The sequence below is a fragment of the Danio rerio genome, chromosome 20 (assembly GCF_049306965.1).
Source record: "Danio rerio strain Tuebingen ecotype United States chromosome 20, GRCz12tu, whole genome shotgun sequence".
Taxonomy (NCBI): Eukaryota; Metazoa; Chordata; class Actinopteri; order Cypriniformes; family Danionidae; genus Danio; species Danio rerio.
Window position 1 is genome coordinate 21,012,323 of NC_133195.1, and position 22,577 is coordinate 21,034,899.

At 35.5% G+C, this 22,577-nt stretch overlaps 1 protein-coding gene and 1 long non-coding RNA gene across 3 annotated transcripts in view; one reads left to right on the top strand and one right to left on the bottom strand.

Moving 5' to 3' along the window:
• Positions 1 to 22,289, top strand: part of si:dkeyp-72h1.1 — a 32,279-nt gene extending 9,990 nt beyond the window's left edge. Inside the window, exons 2-4 of one of the 2 annotated variants that reach the window (XM_005160472.6) lie at positions 6,217 to 6,317; positions 18,032 to 18,194; positions 21,492 to 22,289. In XM_005160472.6, coding sequence (XP_005160529.1) covers positions 6,240 to 6,317; positions 18,032 to 18,194; positions 21,492 to 21,544 — 294 coding nt within the window. In that variant the 5' untranslated portion in view covers positions 6,217 to 6,239 and the 3' untranslated portion in view covers positions 21,545 to 22,289. 2 annotated transcript variants of the gene reach the window in all.
• On the bottom strand, positions 972 to 12,687 carry LOC141379549 (uncharacterized). The gene is made up of 3 exons (XR_012396387.1): positions 10,807 to 12,687; positions 4,048 to 4,193; positions 972 to 1,561 (listed from the first exon to the last, which is right to left on the bottom strand). It is a non-coding gene; the product is annotated as an uncharacterized lncRNA (long non-coding RNA).
• Positions 22,290 to 22,577: the final 288 nt, after the last annotated feature.

The following is a 22,577-nucleotide window of genomic DNA, read 5'->3' on the forward strand; positions in this document are numbered from 1 at the left end:
AGCGCAAGTTTTATATCTGATCTGCCATTTAAATTATATTATATGCATGCTGTAAAACATCAAGTGCACAAGTCAGGTTCTCTGATTACTTTCATCATCTGGTTGTTAAGTGTGACATCACACAAAGCGGTTTCCAGGTCCATGCAATTTATCAAACTGTATGGGGCGGCTCAACATATGGTAATAATAAAGGTTCACAAAATGATGTAATACTTTCGAAATCATGATCACAATATATATATATATATATATATATATATATATATATATATATATATATATATATATATATATATATATATATATATATATATATATATATTATTAGATTTTTTTTCTTTTTCAAATATTTCCTTAATGATGTTTAACAGAGCAAGGAAATTTTCACAGCATGTCTGATAATATTTTTTCTTCTGGAAAAAGTCTTATTTAGTTTAATTCGGCTAGGAACAAAATTAGTAGCCTCTTAAAGCTATTTTTTTTCTCTCGATAGTGTACAGAACAAACCATCGTTATACAATAACTTACCCTAACCTGCCTAATTAACCTAATTAACCTAGTTAAGACTTTAAATGTCACCTTAAGCTGTATAAAGTGTCTTGAAAAAGATCTAGTTAAATGTTATTTACTGTCATCATAGCAAAGATAAAATAAATCAGTTATTATAAATGAGTTACTAAACTGTGTTTAAAAATGTGTTGAAAAAAACTTCTTTCCTTTAAACTGAAATTAGGGAAGAAATTTAACAGGGGCGAATAATTCAGGGGGGCTAATAATTCTGACTTCAACTGAATTATCAATTATTTCAATTATTTTTCCTCTCTTTTCTCTATTGCTGATGCTGCCTTCTAATATTAATTGAACAGTTGAATTTAATAATTTCATGGTCAAAAATAAAACAAAACTGTCAGCCATGTCATTCCATTGACTACGTAATTTAGCTTGAAAATCTAATGGTCATAAAGCCAACGATACTTGCACTCACACATTTATTTTTTACATTTTGATAGGATACATGGGGTTTCAACAAACCCTGATGCATATAGACATGTCCAGTTTCGTCTGGAATGTGTCCTGGAACACCTCCTGAGGTGATCTGAGTGATTGAATTCATGTTGTGTTTCGATTGTGTTTAGACCTGTCCTCTTCACAATTGAATAGCTATCCAATCAGAAGAAAATGTGTGACCAGGTGTAAAAAGCGCTTAGATCACATTATATATCACACTTTCTGACAAAAGTCTTGTCGTCTATCCAAGTTTTAGGAACAACAAACTATAACTTGACTTCTAAATGATTATTTGGTATGAGGAGGACTGCATCCATACATCTCTGCAATAAATCAAATCACTTATTAATAAAGTCATCTGGAATGGCAAAGAAAGCGTTCTCGCAGGACTCCTTGAGTTCATCAAGATTCTTTGGATTAATCTTCAATGTCTCCATTTTACCCCAGACATGCTCAATAATGTTCAGATGTGGTAACTGGGATGGCCAATCCTAGAGCACCTTGACCTTCTTTGCTGTCAGGAACTTTGATGTGAGGCGACAGGCAGGGATAACTAGATAAATAAGACAAGGGTAAGAACACAGAAAAACAAGACAAAGGAAACACGTTGTAATGTCACATACAGTAAACAAGACTCAGCGCTAGAGTTATTGTGTGTGCTGCTTAAGTAGTGTGTGCAATCAGTCCGTGACAATCCTCCGGTGGTGCATAAGTAATCAGTCAGAATGAGGAACATGTGTGAGTGAGCGGAGTGCATGTATGAAGTTGTTGTCCAAAATGGAGGATTTGTAGTTTGTAAGGGATTGTGAGTGTATTCCAGCGATCTATGGAGTTACGATCGCTGGTGATCATTACAGAATCACCGACTTGAACAAATCACTTTAATAATTATGAATTAATTAATGATTAATACAGTCCCTTGTTACTATCTTCTGTCAGAAAGGATTAATGAAAATGTTGCTTTGGCAACTAGATTAAAAAAGTTATCTATCTACTAAAACTTTGATGTGGAGGCCGAAGTATCAGAAGAAGCGCTATCCTGCTGAAGAATTTGCCCTCTCCTGTGGTTTGAAATGTAATGGGCAGCACAAATGTCTTGATACATCAGGCTGTTGATGCTGCCATCCACTCTGTAGATCTATCGCATGCCCCCATACTGAATGTAACCCCAAACCATGATTTTTCCTTCACCAAACTTGACAGATTCCTATAAGAATCTTGGGTCTATGTGGATTCCAATAGGTCTTATACAGTATTTGTGATGAAAATCTAATTTCTGCCCCATTTCCAAATGATTAACTAGAAGTCAAGTTATTATTTGCTGCTCTTACAACAAGGATCAACAACAAAACTGTAGTCAGGTAGCGTAAAAATCTTAATTGGGCTTTCATAGTGGAGGGTTTTTTTCACAGTTTAGTAACAGTAGCTGGGAATGATTTTTGTTGTAGGAATGCTGTTCAGCTGAAATAAATTTGCTCCTTTTTCAGAGCAGGGTCTAATCAAGCATAATAGGACTACAGTGATGAAGTGAACACAGAGGTGGCTTGTTCATTTGACTTGTTCATATGAGTTTCAGTCTCTGATGAGACTGTCAAAGGCTTTTTCTATGCCATCACTGTTGAAAACCCCTTTGGAACCTTTAATTTTATATAAGAGTAAATTCCTCTGATGCAGTATTTAGCTAACATGATCACACAAGAAAAACAAAAGATTTACTTGTGTTATTATGTTATAAAGACCAACATTCTTCATTAAACAAATACCATGTGCTGATGGTGCTCAAGCACGTTTTCATGGTAAAGGAACACGTTAGTCACCCAGGCTTCATTATTCACACAGAATGATGTGTGTGTATGGGCCTTGCAGAGGGCTGAGGAATCAGCCTCCAGGACCACCAGCTGCTCCACATCACATTCGACTGATCATGTGACATAGATTATGCAAGCTAACTGTATGTGTTCTTCATGTAAATATGAACAGGCTGTCCTGTGCTTTACGTAAGCAGTACTGAATAAGCAATGGTGCCCATGACTAATTGAAGTTTAATGCAAAAGTATTTAGCTTCTGAATGAATATGAGTTTATTTGAATTGTTTGAGTGAAAGATTTAACGGTTGGTTAATAAAGTTAGTTGTTCCTATGCAGTCGCACAGTGGTACAAAACCATTTTGTTCCTGAATGAATAGGTGATTCTGAACAATGTTTGTTTAGTGAATGATTCAACGACTCATTCATAAAGAAAGCCAGTTGCTTTGTTCCTGATTGAATGAATGTTTTTGAATGAATTATTTTAGTGAATAACAAATTACCTGCTTATAAAATCAGTCACAAAATGTTTTAAAATGTCCTTTGCCCCTGGATTTGTTTTTTTTTTTAAACAAATTTGTTGAGTACATTAATCAGTTTCATAAAGCCAGTTGATTCTCCCTGATTAAGTCCTGAGTGAATAAGTGTTGGGTGACGCGGTGGCGCAGTAGGTAGTGCTGTCACCTCATAGCAAGAAGATCGCTGGTTTGAGCCTCAGCTGGGTCAGTTGGCAATTCTGTGTGGAGTTTGCATGTTCTCCCTGCGTTCGTGTGGGTTTCCCCCACAGTCCAAAGACATGCGGTACAGGTGAATTGGGTAGGCTAAAATTGTCTGTTGTGTATGAGTGAATGAGTGTGTATGGATGTTTCCCAGAGATGGGCTGCAGCTGGAAGGGCATCCGCTGAAAACATGTGCTGGATAAGTTTGCTGTTTATTCCGCTGTGACTCCGGATTAATAAAGGGACTAAGCCTAAAGAAAATGAATGAATAAGTGTTTCTTTAAAGAATCAGATGAAGTCAGTGACTCAAAAAGTGAGCCAGTTGTTTTTTCGTAATTGAATTAGTTTTTGAATAAATCATTTGAATAATAAATTATTTACTCCTAAATAGTCACATGGTGTGGAAATAAGTGTTTTAACTAATTGTACCAGTAAATGATTCAGTGACTCATTCATGATGGAAGCCAGTTCTTTTGTTTCTGATTGAATCTGTAACCAAGGGGTATGACACTTACAACAGAGTTCGAATCCACAAGCAGGTTTATTGAGGCAGTCAGGCAAGCAACGGTCAACACGGGTGCAAACCCATGTGTGAAGGAAATCCAGAATCGTCATACAATAACAGGCGAGAGGTCAAAAGGCAGGCGGCAGGCAGAGATAACTAGATAAATAAGCCGAGGGTAAGCACACAGAAAAACAAGATAAAGGAAACACGTTGTAATGTCACACACAGTAAACAAGACTCGGCGCTGGAGTGAGTGTGTATGCTGCTTAGGTAGTGTGTGCAATCAGTCCTTGACAATCCTCCGGTGGTGCGTAAGTAATCAGTCAGAATGAGGAACATGTGTGAGTGAGCGGAGTGCATGTATGAAGTTGTTGTCCAAAATGGAGGATTTGTAGTCTGTAAGGGATTGTGAGTGTATTCCAGCGATCTATGGAGTTACGATCGCTGGTGATCATTACAGAATCACTGACTTGAACAAATCACTTTAATAATTGTTAATTAATTAATGGTTAATACAGTCTCTTGTTGCTAGCTGCTGTTAGAAAAATCTATGAAAATGTTGCTTTGGCAACTAGATAAAAAACTAATCTATTTATTAAATCTGAAATAAAATACATTAGAAATGTTTAAAAGACAAAACATTCATTCATTCATTCATTTATCATTCATTCATTTTCTTTTCGGCTTACTTCCATTATTAATCTGTGGTCGCCACAGTGGAATGAACCGGCAACTTATCCAGCATATGTTTTACGCAGCATATGCCCTTCCAGCCGCAACCCATCAGTGGAAACATCCTTCCACACTCATGTAAAGAGTCTTGAAAAACATCTAGTCAAATATTATGTACTGTCATCATGGCAAAGATAAAAAAAAATCATTTATAAAAATGAGTTATTAAAACTATTATGTTTAGAAATGTGTTGGAAAAAAAAAATTTTTTTCCTTTAAACAGAAATTGGGGAAAAATAGGAGGCTAATAATTCAGAGAGGCTAATAATTCTAACTTCAACTGTGTGTGTGTGTGTATATATATATACATCGGCAATGTGTGAAATAGAATTTCTAAAATCGAACATTAATGTATGAAAAGATTGCTACTATGTACATTGCCTACGCTTTCTATAGAATGCATAGTTACCGTGTGGCAAAGTATGTAACTGGCCTACCCCCGCCATATTTCCCACCACTGATGTTTGCAGTGGCGCTTGGCTCGTTGTTTAATGATGGCGATCAATAGCACATGAATGTTGAACGTTATTGTTAGACAACTGTATTCCTGGTATGAGGTTCCACTACCACAAAACAGACAACATTGTAACAAATACTTCAATCTCAGTTCTGCTGTCATTGTTTTTCTGGTAAGAACATCATATGCTTTATTTCGTATTCCTTCCACTTTCAAATATGTAATGACCAATAAAGGCTTTTGTTGTGCTCCTCTGACACTTTGCCTAAATGATACTTGTCATTATATATATATATATATATATATATATATATATATATATATATATATATATATATATATATATTATACATAAATACCCAGCAAAAGTATGCAAAATCTTTAAAAAAAACTGATATACTTTGCCTAAAATATTCAGGCATTCTATACATTTCCTAGGTATTTTATACAATACCGGGATTTCATACAGTGCCGGGAACATATATGTTTTTAAAAAATGATGGCATTTGTTATGTTCTCCAAAGGCATCAAAATGTATTGGTTCTTTAAACCTAAACAAAGCTGTTTTTAATTTGAACCATTTAATATGCTCACAATTGAATGCTCCGCACCATTCAATTTTCATCACCAAGATGAGTTTTGCATTTGGATTGAATCTGAGAACAGCCCTGATATTATCGCTGCCCACTGAATGTATCCTTGCCCTCGATTTTAGCTGATGAGTGTGAAAGTAATTTCCTTCGAAAAGGGTGGAGGAGCTGATTTGAATAACAAACTATGTACAGACTTGCTCTGCATAAAATCATGGTAGGTGCCCGTGGATTGGCTGGACGGCTTTGGCAGGATCTTTTCATAGATGAGAAAACAACCCAGCTGTGGTTATTATTGCAGGTGGCTCATCTGAATCAGTCTCCCTCCCACATTCATCAGCAAATGAGCGGACAGAGCGACTGTCAGAGTGTAAATGCTCTTTCTGCTGGCTTGTTGTAGGTTTAAGTGTGTCACTGGACAGCATGACGGAGGTGATGAACAGCTGTGAGTCTGCTGTGGGAGACTTCAGCGCGTCTGAGGAACAGAACATCTCCTTGCAGGTGGGTCGGCTGCCTATAGATGCTCTCTTGAGGTAAATGCTTTTATTCTAGTATGTAGAACAGAAGTTAGCGCACAAAAGAGCGAGAGACAATACAATCAACTTCTTATTATTGGATTTGGTTTGTGAGTGAAAAATGCATTCGTTTTTTTATTACATTTTATCTGTTAAGAGAAATATAATTTAAATATTATAGAAAATTCAGTATAGCAACTAACAAAACCTGCAACAATGCTAATAATTAACTGTAATTCAGATGTTTTAAGTTCTTATTCATCTTTATCTGCTTGTGTTCTGCTTTCTGGTTTATCTTTATGTGTTATTCCTAATGTGTGTGTAAAGTTGCAGCTCAAAATACCTCACATATCACTTATTATTACACTGTAAAACCCAAAAAGTTAAGGTAACTCAAACCGTCTGAGGAAATCGATTGCAACAAACCATAAGTTAAATAATAATCCTAATGAGTACTGTGAACTTAATCCAATTGAGTAAACGAAGCAATTTGAGCACAGTAAAACCCAATAAATGAAGAGAACTCAACTAAGTACTGTAAAACCCAATAAGTTAAGGCAACTCAAACTATTTGAGGAAACCGATTGCTACAAACCATTTTAGTTAAAGAACTAATCTATATGAGTACTGTGAACTTACTCCATTTAAGTTGAAGTAATGAGGTACTTCATTAACTCTTCACCTTCAACACTGAGCTCAAACTTCTTTTCAAATGAGTAACTTTCAGTAAATTTTGAGTTAACTACACTTATTTTATTTGATTAGGTTGACTTTTGGGTTTTACAGTGTAGACCATTCTGGATAAAGTCCTTCCTGGGTAAAAAAGCAAACCAAAACATGCCGGTTTTGTCTTTTTAAATGCAAATGAACTGCTGCTCCACCCAATTTCCATAAGAGGGCAGAGCCCATTCAGCTTGTCCTTCAGTTACTCTGCAACGACAAATAAACCACCTGCAAGAGCTTTAAAGCCTTGTCAGTTTAAAGTCCACATTATGTTTTTCCAATTGCACAGACAAGAAGCAAATCTAAATAAGTCAGATTTGGTCATTAAAGTTTAAAGAACAGTATTGTAATTTATGTGCTTACATTATCCCGGATGTTTCAAAGAATGTTCATATCCAGAGAGATAAGCACTTTTAACTAGTGTAGTCATGTTGCCATGCTAATGATGCCATATACCCTTGATTTTCGATTTTGTTTTGTCGAAAACAGGGAAAACACCAAAGATGTTTTGAAATGTTCTGCATTTTATTAGACTGGAATTGTAACAGAATCTTAAAATGTATTGTTTAAAATGTGCTACATCTAGGCATTGGACAATGACTGTTTTTAAGGTATATCATGGTTTAAAAAAGTCAAGGTTTTAAAACCGCCACAATTTTCTTTATTACCGTTCCTAAGGTATGTGCAAGATTTTTTTATTTGCGTTTTGTTTAGTTTTTTTAGGAGAAGAGTATGTCCAGAAGAAAATATATCTAAATATGTCATTTTAAATTGTGAAGAAATAAGTGTTTTTGAATCTAATGAAGATAGCAGAAGTCAATGATTTATTTTAACTATTTAGCCTGACATGTTTACTGTTCCAAAATATTTTAAATGTTTTTCAAAATAAAATATTTTGTGTTCATAGTTGAAAAAGTTGTTGTTTTTGACTCTGACATTTAAAAAAAAACACATATATTAGAGCAGTAATCACAATACCGTGAAACCGTGATTTTCTTTTCAGGTTATCATACCGTCAGAATCTTATGCCGACACATGCCTAGCTGCATCCCGTTTCTCATCAGCAATTTTTCTTACTTGTTTCTCTTTATGGACTTTCAGCTGTTCTCAGCTTCATATTTTCAGGATAATACGTCTTGAATACTTAAGCTCATCCATGAACATGAAAACTGACCATGAAGTCCTGTAGGATGTAAAGACTTTCATGATTACCCACTCATGTATTTTGTTATCATCAAAACACTTCTTTGTTTGTTGTGAATACATGCCCTCTAGTGGAGAAAATTATGTACTGTGCCTTTAAGATGATACTGGGTGAAAGTCCAATGTCACAGTCCAATGTTACAACGTAACTTTTTGATTTAGTGGCTAATTCGTATTAATATGAACAATCTCATTAATACAATCTAGTATGACTTGCTTATCCCCCAATGACGCTTGGGTTTAGGTATGGGGTTTGGTGCCATGACTTCTTTTTAAAATTCTTACATTTTCGTGCAACTGAACTTGTATGAATTTGTACAAATTACTCAATAAATTGACAAAGTGTAAAATAGTTACGTCTCCTCGTGAGATCTGGCAGGAAAGTCCTATTCTCCATCATCTGTCAAATACACACACATTTGCCTCAAAATCCAGTCTGATCTGATGAGGAAACAACTATTTTTACGTTTTGTCAGTTTAGTGGCTAAATTGTACGAATTCAGTCGTACAAAAATTTACAAATTTAAAAAGGAGACGGGGCACCAAAGCCCACACCTAAATCCAACTGTAATTGGGGGATTAGCAAATAGTACTAAATTGTACAAAAGAGATCACACAAATTCATACAAATTAGCCACTAATTCAAAAGGTTACGAATTGCCGTGAGATCGTATTGCAAAATCTTACAACATTCAGACATTTACATATAATGTTGGTTATGTCTCTTCAGTAGCAGTATGTTAGATCTGGTAAACAGGATCTTTTGGACATGAAGACAACACACTCAAGCACGACTCAAACAGCTCTTGCCCCCTCGGGTGGGAATGATTTCATTGGGGATGTTGTTATCTGCATGTTTCCAGACGTAACAGTGCTTACTGATATAGAGAAGAACACTCTTTGGAGTGACTTGACTTGTGCTTAGTAGATCTTATTCACCCACAAACAGCAACATTATGCAATGAAGTGGATCGTCTTTCAACAGTGACATTCATATTAAACTGACTGAATCATATTTAATTGAACTAGAACTAAACTAGTTGTTCTACCACTACTCTGCTGCCTGCCTGATATGCTGAAAATGTTCCACAATCGGAAATATTGTTTTGGCTTCATGGCTTATTAGTTTTTTCTTCATTAACTTGAAGCTGCTTTTACACAATCTACAAACAAAAATGACTGGACTTTATATAAGAGGAGCTAAAACAAAACATGAAATGTAAAGAGGCACAAATTACAATTTGTACTTCCATCTTGACTGGGGTTAAAATTGTAATATTTTACTTTTAAGAGTAACTTTTTCCAACACCAAGCACTTTTCAAATAAATATAATTATATACACGACGCATTGCAGGTTTGCAGATATAAATTTCCATTAAATTTATTTAAACTGGAAAGATATTTACTAATGTATCATTTACAGTAAAACTGAATTGCTTATTAATGTAAAATATTGAAAATGGGGCAGCATGGTGGCTTCAGTGGTTAGTTTGTATGTTCTCCCCGTGTTCACGTGGGTTTCCACTGGGTGCTCCAGATTCCACCACAGTCCATAGACATGTGCTGTAGGTGAATTCAATAAACTACATAGTCTGTATTGTATGAGCGTGTGTGTGAATGTGAGAGTGTATGGTAGTTTTCCAGTACTGGGCTGCAGCTGGAAGGGCTTCCACTGTGTAAAACATATGATGGAATATTTGGCAGTTCATTCCACTGTGGCAACCCCTGAAATAGATAGCCGAAGGACAGGAGCAATTTTAGGATTTTCATTTTAGTAGTGCTCAGCTCCTTATAAGGTAAAAAATTATATATATATATATATATATATATATATATATATATATATATATATATATACATATATATATAATTATATATATATATATATATGTAAAACCTAATATTACATTTAAAAGTAGTAATTTAATAGTAATACACTTAAAAATGTTTGTTTATTATGGGTTGTATACTAGTGTTTCACTGTTTTACATAGCCAGGTATAACCATTTGAGTTCTGAATAGGCTCAACACCTGTTTACTGTAAAAACCACTTTCTATATTCAAGCAAATTGTTTGTTTCCATGTATTAAATAAATAAACTGCCACTTTTCTAATTAAATGACACACATATAAATAAATATTTTTAAACTTGCAGGCTAATTTGCATATTTCACACTCTGAATAATAATAAATAAGAAGTTTTTTATTAACACTAGACGTTTATCTCTGTCTGTGACTCAATGACATGAGTAAAATGAGTACATTCTCTAAGTGCTTCTGTCATTGTGTTTAATCCTTTCTGTGCAAGACTGTATGGTATAGTTAATGCCACACGAACTGTAAAGTGTTTAATATTGGTAGTTCATTTTGAAATAAAACTAGCAAAGTGTTTGTTAAGATATATAATTTTTTGCTGTGCTGATGAGGTGAACTCTGAGAAAATCTCGACTGCTTCTCCGTGACATTGGGATATAGGTGATACAAGGTTATCTTTAGCAAAGAACTGCAAATAAGCAGATATTATAACAATTTATCAATAAACACTTACCTCGTTCTCTCGCTGTCCACAACTGTGGTTTGCTGATCAAATGAAAAACAAAAGACAGGGAGGAGCCGAATTCTGCAGCTGTTTTCATATCAAATTTAAAGGGGATTGAGGCGATAATTGAGTGTACAGTTTGTGAGCTAATCGCAAACGTTTTAGGAGGGCTGAGTAATATAGGGGGGCTACAGCCCTAAAATAGGCCTAGCAACGCCCATGCTGAAAAAAATGAATGAATAATTTATTATATATGACACATTCCAGATTTGTGGATATAAATTAACATTCATTTTCTTTTGACTGGAAAGATATTTAATTAATGTATACATTTACAGTAAACTAAATCAACAAAATGTTTTGATATGTTCTGCATTTTATTAGACTGGAATTGTGACAGAATCTTAAAATGTATTGCTTAAAATGTGCTACATCTTGGCATGGGATGATGACCGTTTTCAAGAAATACCACAGTTTGAAAAAGTCAAAGTTTTAAAATGTCACAATTTTCTGTATTACCGTTCCTAAGGTATGTGCAAGATGAAAATTTTAAGAAAAATGCTTCTCAAAATAAATTATATTGTGTTCATAGTGAAAAAAAGTTGTTTTTGACTCTTTTAAAAAGAACATATATTAGAGCAGTAATCACAATGTCGTGAATACATTTACAGTAAACTACATCAATTAATAATGTAAAAATGCTTATATAATGAAAACACTTAAATATGATTGGAACGTTTGATTATGTTAGTCGCAGTGGTGGAAAGAGTACTGAAAAATCATACTCAAGTAAAAGTACCATTACTTGCCTAAAAATGTAGAGCAAGTAGAGTAAAAGTATCTGTTGTAAATTTTACTCAAAGTATGAGTAAAAAGTAGCCCTTTTAAAAGTACTCATGAGCAGTGAGTAGTGAGTATTACGCTCTGAAAAGCTGATGCGTTTACATGTAATTTGTGGATATGTGTAATATTCTGCAGTGCATGTAGTTATTACCCAACAGGCACACATCATCATAGGGCGTTAATATAAGGTTAGATTTAGGTTGTGATGTCAAGTGATCAAAATTCAATGTCTAGCCAGTGTCTAAGGATAACGTTATTTTAATGTCTAATAACAACGTTAAATGATGTTGATATTTGGTTGATTTTAGGTTGTGTTAGAAAGTCACCAAAATCCAATGTCGAGCTAACATCTTAAATCAACATCCTATTGACATCAAATACTGATATTGATTTTGGACGTCTTCTTGGACACTTTAAATGCTTTCAAACAGTTTGCTGCAATTATAAATCGCCCATGTCTTGAAGTTGTTCATTATGATGCTGTTTACCTTCTATGTGTGATTTGATTAAACAGGAATCACAGGACTGATTTTGTTAATCGCATAGACAAGAAAAAAAGTGGTGACTGCAGGTTGAAGGAAAGTAGTGGAGTAAAAGTACAGATACAGCACTATAATGTACTCAAGTAAGAGTAAAAGTTCACATTTTTAAAACTACTCAGTAAACAGAGATGTATAAAGTACTAGAGACCCCAACCATAAGTAAAAGTACAAGTGCTCTATCAAAACGTGACTTGAGTAGAAGTAGAAGTGCTCTTTAAGCACCATACTTAAGTGGAAGTACTAAAGTATTCAACATTTTCAGTACTTAAGTATTGCAAGTAGTTTATTTCAAAATTTACTACTCAAGTACTTAAAGTAAAAGTACAAGTATTGTGTAATGTAGTTATTAAAGAAAGTCAAAAGACATCATATTGTTTTGTTTATTTTAAATATCTTTTTTGGGGCACTTGATTAAGCAGAACGAAAAGAACACGGGGCTTAATACTGCTTTTCTCTGTAAATAGTTTCTATCGTACAAGAACTCACATCGTCAGGCCCTTTTACCAGAAAATCCCTTCACTGATGAGATAATTCAGCATGTTCACTCACATACTCAATCTCTCTCTCTCGCGCGTACTAAAGAGCGGTGTTTTCGCACGCGTTCTGATCAGCTGTGTTGTCGCCCGCGTACTCAAGAGCGGTGTTATCGTGTGCCTTCTAAAGGACGGGACCGAGGGTGTGTCGCGTCGCGGGGGCACTTTTGATCATTTTGGAAGGGCACTTTCTATCCAAGACTAAAAAGGGCATGTGCTCTGCACTGGTTGAGCCCTATGTGTGCACATACCTGATCGGAGTAAAAGTATTAAACTCATGGAAAATATGTGGAAGTAGGAGAAAAAAATATTGCTCCAGTAAAGTACAGATACTGCCTTTTAGTACTTAAGTACAGTAGTGAAGTAGTTCTACTTCGTTACTATACATCTCTGTCAGTAAATTACAATTACTGAGAAAAAGTAATTAATTACAGTAGTTAGAGTATTTGTAATTAGTTACTTTACACCACTGGTTAATTGTTGTTCAACCTTTAAAACCATAAGCGAGTTGACATTTTCCACCATTTTGTGTTTTAGCTCAAGAGACATTTTCCTGTCCTATATGTCCTATGGCTGAGAGAGACGCTGCTCGAATGAAAACTGTTTCTCAATTATAGTAACGTGCATTTAATATTGTCAGTAATGGCAACAGTGTTGTAACGAGGGGAAACAGTATCTCATTTTATTACTATACTCAAAAAAGTATCGTCATTAGTAATGCCATTTATTTACATCGCTGTTATTCCATCACTGCTAATTACATAATCTAGATTACATGTAGTCCATTACTGTCCAGCACTGAGTGTGAACCAATACTTGCTTTTGTCACAGATATGTGTTTAGCCGCTTTGGTGTGAACTCTCAGTGAAATGACTGACCAATCAAAATTGTGCATTCCAGACAGCCAGTTTATATCCTAATTCAGACCCCCATGCAGAGTGTTTCTCCGGCTACCTGTAATGGATGTCCGACTGTCCGCGCATCTATATTAGGCTTTTCCTTCATCATTTCAGCCTGATTAAAACCTCTTTTTTACTTCGCTCTCATGGCTCCGAAAAGCCAATCAGATGTCTGCTCGTTCACACAGCCTACAGGATGAATTCATATTCCTCTCAGACACTCAAGAGAGCCTCAAAAGGTCACAATCTTTTCAGGAAACGATCATCATTACCCTTTCTTTACCACAGGATGAGCGGTGCCATTATATGCCAGCTGAATCAACCCTGTCTGAATCTGCCATTCACTCTTGTCATGTAAGGCTATTTCTGCGCTGCGTAAACCAGCGCTCACCCTTTCCCACTGTTGGCACAGATGCTTTTAAAGCGTTCACATCTCGCTTGATGCAAACACACGGACACACACTCAAGATGCTCTCGTTCACACTTCAGTGCCTTTGTGGAGAAATAATCATACACAACGTGAGTCACATCCAGCTCTCATGAACTCCAAACAAAGCTGCGCTGTGGCAATAGGACTCAAACAAAGCGTGAGGTGAATGCCAAACACCTTATTAATAGACATCCATCAAGGAGTTTTTGATGGAATCGCTGGGGGGAAGCTTTTGTAAACATGTATTTACTCATATTATAAGTGATTGCCCATGTAAAACAGATCTCATTCTCTCTGATTGCTTCTAATTGGAATACGCTGAAAATCCCAAGTAGGCTTTAGTGCTGAAGGCTTTTAAGACTAATAAAAAAATCTGACCTGATCTGAATTTTTTATGGGTGTTTTTTTATTGAGTTTTGTTATTCTGTAAATATTTCTAAGCGGACATAAAGCACAATAATTTAAAGGGAAGGAATGGAGTTTCAGTAATAACTAATCTCAGAATGTCTTTTCCTAATAGCTGATAATTTAATGACATGCTTCAGTAGAGCATTGAAGGTCCCATGAAATAAAAATATATATTTTCTAGATGTTAGTATCAGTATTATTTGTTTTTAGGATATCTATAAGCTAGTGTGTCCCAAAACAGTGACTGAATGTGCATTTAGAAAACTGGTACAAACATGTAAAGCCACTTTGTTGCTTCCGCCCTAATAGATTAACAGTTTTATTCACGTCACCTCATAATAGTTTCTCATCACATCATAACCAATCAAATGCTCTCTAGTATCTGACATGCCCCGCCCCCTTCAAGACCCTTCTCATTTGCTTTTCATTTGATTCGCTTGAGCTCAACCCTCCCACCCTCTCTTCTTGTTTCAGTTGAGATTACGTCAAACATTGAATAAAAATGCATATTTCAAATCACTTCACATGACCTTTAAGTAGAGAAAATTTCTACCGAAACGTGTTCCTTGGTGATTTATAAAATGCAAGTATTCATCTGCTAGTTTTTAAGAAACATATAATAATTTTTTGTCATTAAACTTTTTTTTTACTTATATACCCACACAACATTAAACTCACAATGCAAAATCAACATTCATGAAAATAATGTAAATAAATTATAATAAAAAAAATAATAAAGCAACAATTATAACATAAATATTAAATATAAAGTAATACAACAGACAGCCAAAACGACAACCCTTCAATTCTTTTCTTACATGCTCTCCAAATACTGTAAAAAGGCACCCAATTTCTGATTGAAAATATGCGTGGAGAAGAAACATATAGTGTATGAAACATACAGGCAGAACAAAATGAATACCTGTTACTCCTGGGAATACACTGAGGTTTTATGAAGTGAAGCAACTGAGTGGAACTGAACATTATTTGCAACATTATTACCTTTAAAACAGCATCTGCACATTATCAGGTCCTCCTTGTAAGATTCCTGTAGAATTCCCTACATGTTCCTTTGCTATTTTGTACGAGTCTTGAAAGTGAAAAGTTAACATACAGTACACTATGACTTATGTTGCTGACTTAAAAAGAGCATTTGAGTATAATTACGATACCAATACCAATCTAGTTTAAATATGTTGGTAAACTGGCCGGCGCCTAGCTCTCTGCAACTCTCACATGGTCGCCCACTGACGCTAAGCAGGGCTGCGCCTGGTCAGTACCTGGATGGGAGACCACATGGAGCTAGGTTGCTGCTGGAAGTGGTGTTAGTGAGGCCAACAGGGGGCGCCCAACTTGTGGTCTGTGTGGGTCCTAATGCCCCAGTATAGTGACGGTATTCTATATGTTCTCTGAGTGCCGTCTTTCGGATGAGACGTTAAACAGAGGTCCTGACTCCCAGGATGTGCTTCAAAAAGAGTAGAGGCTTAACCTCGGCATCCTGGCCAATTCTGCCCACTGGCCTCTGTTCATCATGACCTCCACACCATCCCCATATCATAATTGGCTTCATCACTCGGTGTGGTGTGCTGTCTGGTGCAAAATGGCTGCTGTTGTGACATCCAGGTGGATGCTGCACACTGGTGGTGGATGAGGAGATTCCCCCTATGTGTAAAGCGCTGAATGCCCAGAAAAGCGCTATATAAAATGTAAGGAATTACACTGTCAAATATTTGGGCAAAATTTATTTTATGCCGCACTGTGATGTGAATGTTGTTTCTGAAGGATCATTTAATATAAATAGTTTTAGCTCTAACTTCATAGCTAAAACAAGTGTGTCACTTTTAATAATTTGTGAGTTTTTCTAATTTTCTTGGTAATGTTCTTGTTAACATGCTACATGGCTAATTAGGCTAATGTTACTATTTACTGTATTTAGAAAGACCAGAGCATGTTATTATTGTATCCGAAAATTGCTCACTCTCAGCATTATTCATAAATGCAAAGTTGTTGTGCATTCTATAGATGGGTAACAGACATTTTATGTCTTCTTTAAACATAAGAGAATTGCAATGTTTAAGGGTCACATGAAATTAAAATCAAGTTTTTTAGATGTTAGGATCAGTATTGTTTTTAGGATTTGGGATATCCTGTATATTTAGGATTGGTTTTTAGGATATCTATAAGCTTGTGTGCTCCAAAACAGGGACATAATTTGCATTTAGAAAAAATAAAACTGATTTAAAAATGTAAGGCTTGTAGTTTGTCACTTTCACCTTCAGTTTCTCATCAAATCATGACCAATCAAATGCTCTCTAGAGCTGCGATAAAACAAAATGCATTTTATGCAGTTTTTTTAAAAAAAAGGGGTGGAGCTACATTATGTCCCACCCTCTCCTCATGTTTTGATTAACATTACGTCAAACATCAAATAAAAAAATGCACATTTCAAAACACTTCACGGGACCTTTATTAGCAAAGTGCAAAACACCAGAACTACATAAATGTATTCACTAACCATCTAGAAACATCCAGTCTTGAAGTTTGTCTTCCCCGTCTCTGGTTACTATTAGCATGTAAGCATTTAATCTGCTACTTTTCACTTTTGTCATTTTGACTGTTTAAGACTTGTTTTTGTTATTTCTATATATAGCATGTAAAGGCTCCGCCCTCGTCTGGAAAGGAGCAGCTTATTTGCATTTAAAAGGACACACACAAAAACTGGGCTATTAGTTCTGTTATATGATCTGTGGGTTTATCAGAGGAAATATCACATACACTTTTTGGAGACACTTGAAATGTATGTGGTATCCTATTAAATCGGACATATTATGTCAAATTTGGCAAAAGTTTTCAGAAAAAAATGTTGCTTTTTTCATTCAAGCATTTCATTCTTTTAAAATATACACAGTTAAAGTCTGAATTATTAGCCCTCCTGTATATTTTCCTAAATTTCTCTTTAACATAGAGAGGATTTTTTCAACACATTTCTAAACATAATAGTTTTAATAACTCATTTCTAATAACTGATTTATTTTATCTTTGCCCTGATGACAGTAAATAATATTTGACTTAATTTTTTTACTTCTATACAGCTTAAAGTGACATTTAAAGGCTTAACTAGGTTAATTAGGGTAGTTAGGGTAATTAGGCAAGTCATTGTATAACAGTGGTTTGTTCTGTAGACTATGAAAAAAAAAATATTGCTTAAGAGGGCTAATAATATCAATGTCAAAATGGCCCAAAAATGCTTTTATTCTAGCTGAAATAAAACAAATAAGACTTTCTCCAGAAAATAAATATTATAGGAAATACTTTGAAAAATTCCTTGATCTGCTAAACATAATTTGGGAAATATTAAAAAAAAAAAAAAAAAATTGACTGGAGGGATAATAATTTTGACTTCAACTGTACATTACTTCATCCAGTTGGAGGTTTAGTGAGGTCCTCAGATCTTGAATAGGAAGTAAAGGTCAAGCCATGGTGTCTTTATAAAAGCTGTCAGCTTATTTTGAGGTCTTGTTCAGTTACAGCACACTGAACTGTCATGTAACGTGGCCTCTTGTGACCTCCATGTTTCAGATCTACCCAGACTCTCATGAACGTTTCCCGAAGCTCTCCAAGCGGCTGCCGTCCATCGTGGTTGAGCCGACTGAGAGCGGAGAGGTGGAGAGCGGTGAACTACGCTGGCCTCCTGATGATTTGAGCCCAACAGATGACAGAGACAAACAGGCACAGGCTGCATGTAAGCCCATCTCAAATATTACAGCATCCGCTTTGGGTTACTTTCTCCTGCCTTTTCCTCTTAATTTTAGAATTCATCTCATCATTTTTATTTAGTTTTAAATATTGTTTCATTTTTATGTCAATTACTATGTTGTAATGTTATGAAATTATTCCCATTTCTTTAATGAAATAGCTATTATTAGATTAGTCTAGAAATATTACAACTGTTTTCTGTTGATTATACATTGGTGGCACGGTGGCACAGTGGTAAGTATTGTCGCCTCACAGCAGGAAGGTCACAGGTTTGAGCCCCTGCTGGGCCAACTGGCATTTCTGTATGTCCATAGACATGCACTATAGGTAAACTTACTAAACTAAATTGACCGTAGTGTATGAGTGCATTTGTGAATGCGAAAGTGTATGGGTGTTTTCCAGTACTGGGTTGTGTCTCCACTGTGTAAAACACATGCTGGAATAGTTGACCTAGAAATAGAGACTAAGCTGAAGGAAAATTAATGAATGATTATACATTTTTATTTAACAGTGATATGGAAAAAAAAATCTGTTTTAAATATTGACTGCTGTATGTATAAGCTCACTAACTAATGTTTAAATATACCATTTAACATTTAACAAATAACATTTCTTACAAATTTACAAATCTTTTTTCTCTAAAAAATGGGTTATTCATCTGGTTTATTACACCAAATATGTTTTTTATAACTTTACTGTAGTTAAAATAGTGGTGTTGTGTTGTCTTAAAGTGAATATAAACTGCAACCTGATCATTCTTGTTAATTCATGAAAAGATGCTGTAAATGACTTCAGTTTTTAAAATTCAGTAGTAATGCCATTAGTAAAAAACATACAGAATAAAACAACATTTAATCAAAAAGTTTACTCAATTTTTTAAAACAAAAAATAACTACAATTAGCAAATCCAGAGAAAATGTTCAAGTTTCTTTTCTCCCATTTCTGTGCATAAATTAATATCATAATATTAATCTTTATTTCACTCCAAATTTAGGGTTTACAAAATATCTCTAACTTCTAATAAATAAAATTATAGACACAAAAAAGATGAAATACTCATTCAGTCGTTCATTTTCCCTCAGCTTAGTCTCTGATTTATCACCACTGATAAAAGGTCACCACTGCAGAATTAACCGCCAACTATTCCAGCATATGTTTTACGCTTCGCATTCCCTTCTAGCCACAACCTAGAACTTGGTAAACACCCATACACTTTCACATTCACACTTGTACACTACAGCTAATTTAGCGTATTCAGTTCAAATAATGTGCAGTTATTTTGACTTGGGGGGGGGGGGGGGGGGGATTGGAGCACCTGGAGTAAACCCACTCAAACATGGGGAGAACATGCAAACTCCACACAAAAATGCCCAGCTGGGACTTAAACCAGCAACCTTCTTGCTGTGAGGTGACAGTGCTAACCACCAAACCTCCAAGCCACCCCAAGAATAAATATTAATACAGCAATTAAAATTATCAGCTTTGTATGTAATTATATATATTTTTAAAATGTAAACTATCCTTGATGATTTAAAGCTGAATATTCAGCATCATTACTTCATTACTACAAGATTCTAATATGAGGATTTGCTGCTTCAGAAGCTTTTATTATTATTATCATCCATGTTGAAAACAGTTGCTCTGCTTCGTATTTTTGCTTTCAATACTTTCTCCAAAATTATCTGTTAAGTAGGAAGTTCAAAAGAACAGCATTTGTTTAAAATAGTCATATTTTGTAACTATAAATCACTTCACTGTCGGACTCCACATTTTAGACAGAAGGATTATTATTATTATTTATTTATTTATTTATTTATTTAAATAAAAATTTGCTTGCAAAGTGATGATTCAAAATTAAAATTTTTTTTAGAGATATCACTGAATCCAAATAGATTTAAGGATTGCCCAAACCAGAGGATGTAATCATTTTTTTTTCACCCGTATTGTGACACAGTGCCTAGAGAAACAGAATATTAAATAGCAAAACAGTGGGCATGTTTTTTTTCCTACTGGGAGCTGATTGGATGTAGTAAAGTAGCTTTTTCATTCACAAAGATGGAGAAAAGGATTTCAGGAAAGTTATTACTGTTTGTTGTCAAAAATAACAGTGGAAGGGGTGTGGTTAAACATGTTAGCCACGCCCAATATCTCAGACAGACGTAAGCCCCTTTCACACATACAGAAGGTAATTAATAATTGCAGATAATTTTCTTTAAAAAAAATTCCGGATCATGTGTAAACAGGCCCTTTTTGAAAATACCGGTAAATTCGTTCCAGAATTTTCCAGAAAGAGAAGTTGTAATATTACCGGTAATTTGCCAGAATGCTGCTCTGTGTGGACACAGAAGGAAAATTGCCGAAAAGAGCTCATTCACGCTTAGAACGCGCTGACGTGAGACACCTTCCAGCCAATCAGAACATTCAGAGACATTCACATCCGCTCTGTTTATGAAAATAAAAGCCTTTGAATATTAGTCAGATAATGCTTCTATCTTCCATCTTAATGCCAACTGTGTAAAAAATTATCGATAAAATACTTGCGATAAACCGCTGTTTGTTTACCTTCAAGCTCTGCTTCAGTTGCTTGACGCGTGTGCACATGGAGTGCTCCAGTGAGCGCCAGGACACACACATATTATGAAGATCTCAACATGCGAAAGTGTTCCTTCCTATGTTTTCATCGAAGTTGTTCACAATAGGTATCCATCCGCAGAATTTGTAATGTAGTCAAATGTTTAAACATTTAGCTGGAGTTCGCGCATCTGTCTTTGTATGTCTCTGGGATAAAAGCAGCTGCATGAACGCTAAAGCTTTAAATAAAAGTGAAACCATCAACAAAAGCTGACCCAGTCTTTGTTTATAAATACAAGGGCAGAAGTTTCGAGGTCATTTCTGGTTTATGATCTCAGAATTTACCGGTATTTTGGAATGGATGTGTGAATGGTCTTTTCCAGAAAAATTCCAGAACGTCCTTGCCTATGTGAACAGCACTTTTTTGAATCTACAAGTAAAGTCGTTTCGGAAATTTTCCAGATATTTACTGGTATCACTGTGTGAAAGGGGCTATTATCTGATGATTAAACTGAAAACAAACATGAAGTGCATGTTCAAATTTCAATTAAAGATAACAAGGGTAAACTATTTTTTGCTTAATGACATGCACAGACGAATCGTTCACCACTAAGCTAGCAACATGAGCTAGCAAAATCAATATAGTTCGTTTTGATTGCATGTGTACTTCAATGCACACGAATGTTTGATCCTACTGTATTTCATATTTCAGGTGAGAAGCTCACTGGTGATGTCGAAGAGGTTGAAACGGCGACGGAAAACTAACGGGCGATGGTTGGCACCGATCCAGCCAATCACTGTGAATGTCTTCATTGTGGACAGGAGTGAATGGGAGACTCCACCGGTCATCCACACTAGAGGCCTGAGAGACTGTCTTAACCGAAACGACTCACGTGCCAAACTCTAGTGCTAGTCAGCTGCTGTGATAGAGATGTAAAAAAACGGTCTCCAATAAGTCACCCTAAAATATCGGCATACATATTTATTTGCTTCGGACCAAAGTCTTTCATCCGCTCATCTCAAAAGCACATAAATCGATGTATTATATCAGCATACATTACGCGAAAATGGATTTCAGATAACATGTAAATCAACTACAGCGCATAATGGCTCTTTCCAACCGCACGCTAAAAGGCTTTTCTTTTCCACATGCTTTACACACATAAACATTTGCACACAGTTTAATTTGCCACTCACATTATCTTTGGCATTAGCTTATTCATGAGCTGCTGTAAGTGTAGCTTTCGTTGCCTTAGACATTTGTTTGTAGTGACACTCATATTTGAAATGACGTGGCTGTTTATATGTATATTGTGTTAAGCGTCATATGTATCTGTCAGGCGAAACGCTTTGGTGTTTCGGAGTTTGTTGAATCTCACTGTATGGGTTACAAATCTACTGCTCTGCTTTTGATGTTTGAGTATTAGTCCTAAAATATTCATGATCTGTCTGAGAATGGGAATGAACGCAGCACAGTATCACTTCGCATTAAAGGCAGTTGTTTCTAACAGCCGTTCTCTGTTGATTTAGCCTTGACAGTTCACTGATTTCTTGTGGGTAGATGTCAAGCACTAGCCAAAGGCGCTTTTGGTTGGAGTTCTGTGTTGACACGAGCGATAGTTATTCTAAACCCAACAGCTTTGAGCAGCTTGCAGCCATAGGGGATGTTAGAGAATTTTTATCTCAACCCTCCTAAAACTATTTTTTTTTTCTGATTAACTGTCTGCCTCTTTTTAAATCTGTTTTAAAGAGATGATTCGTTCTGGTTGCAGAATAAGTAGGCAATGCGAAGTTAAGC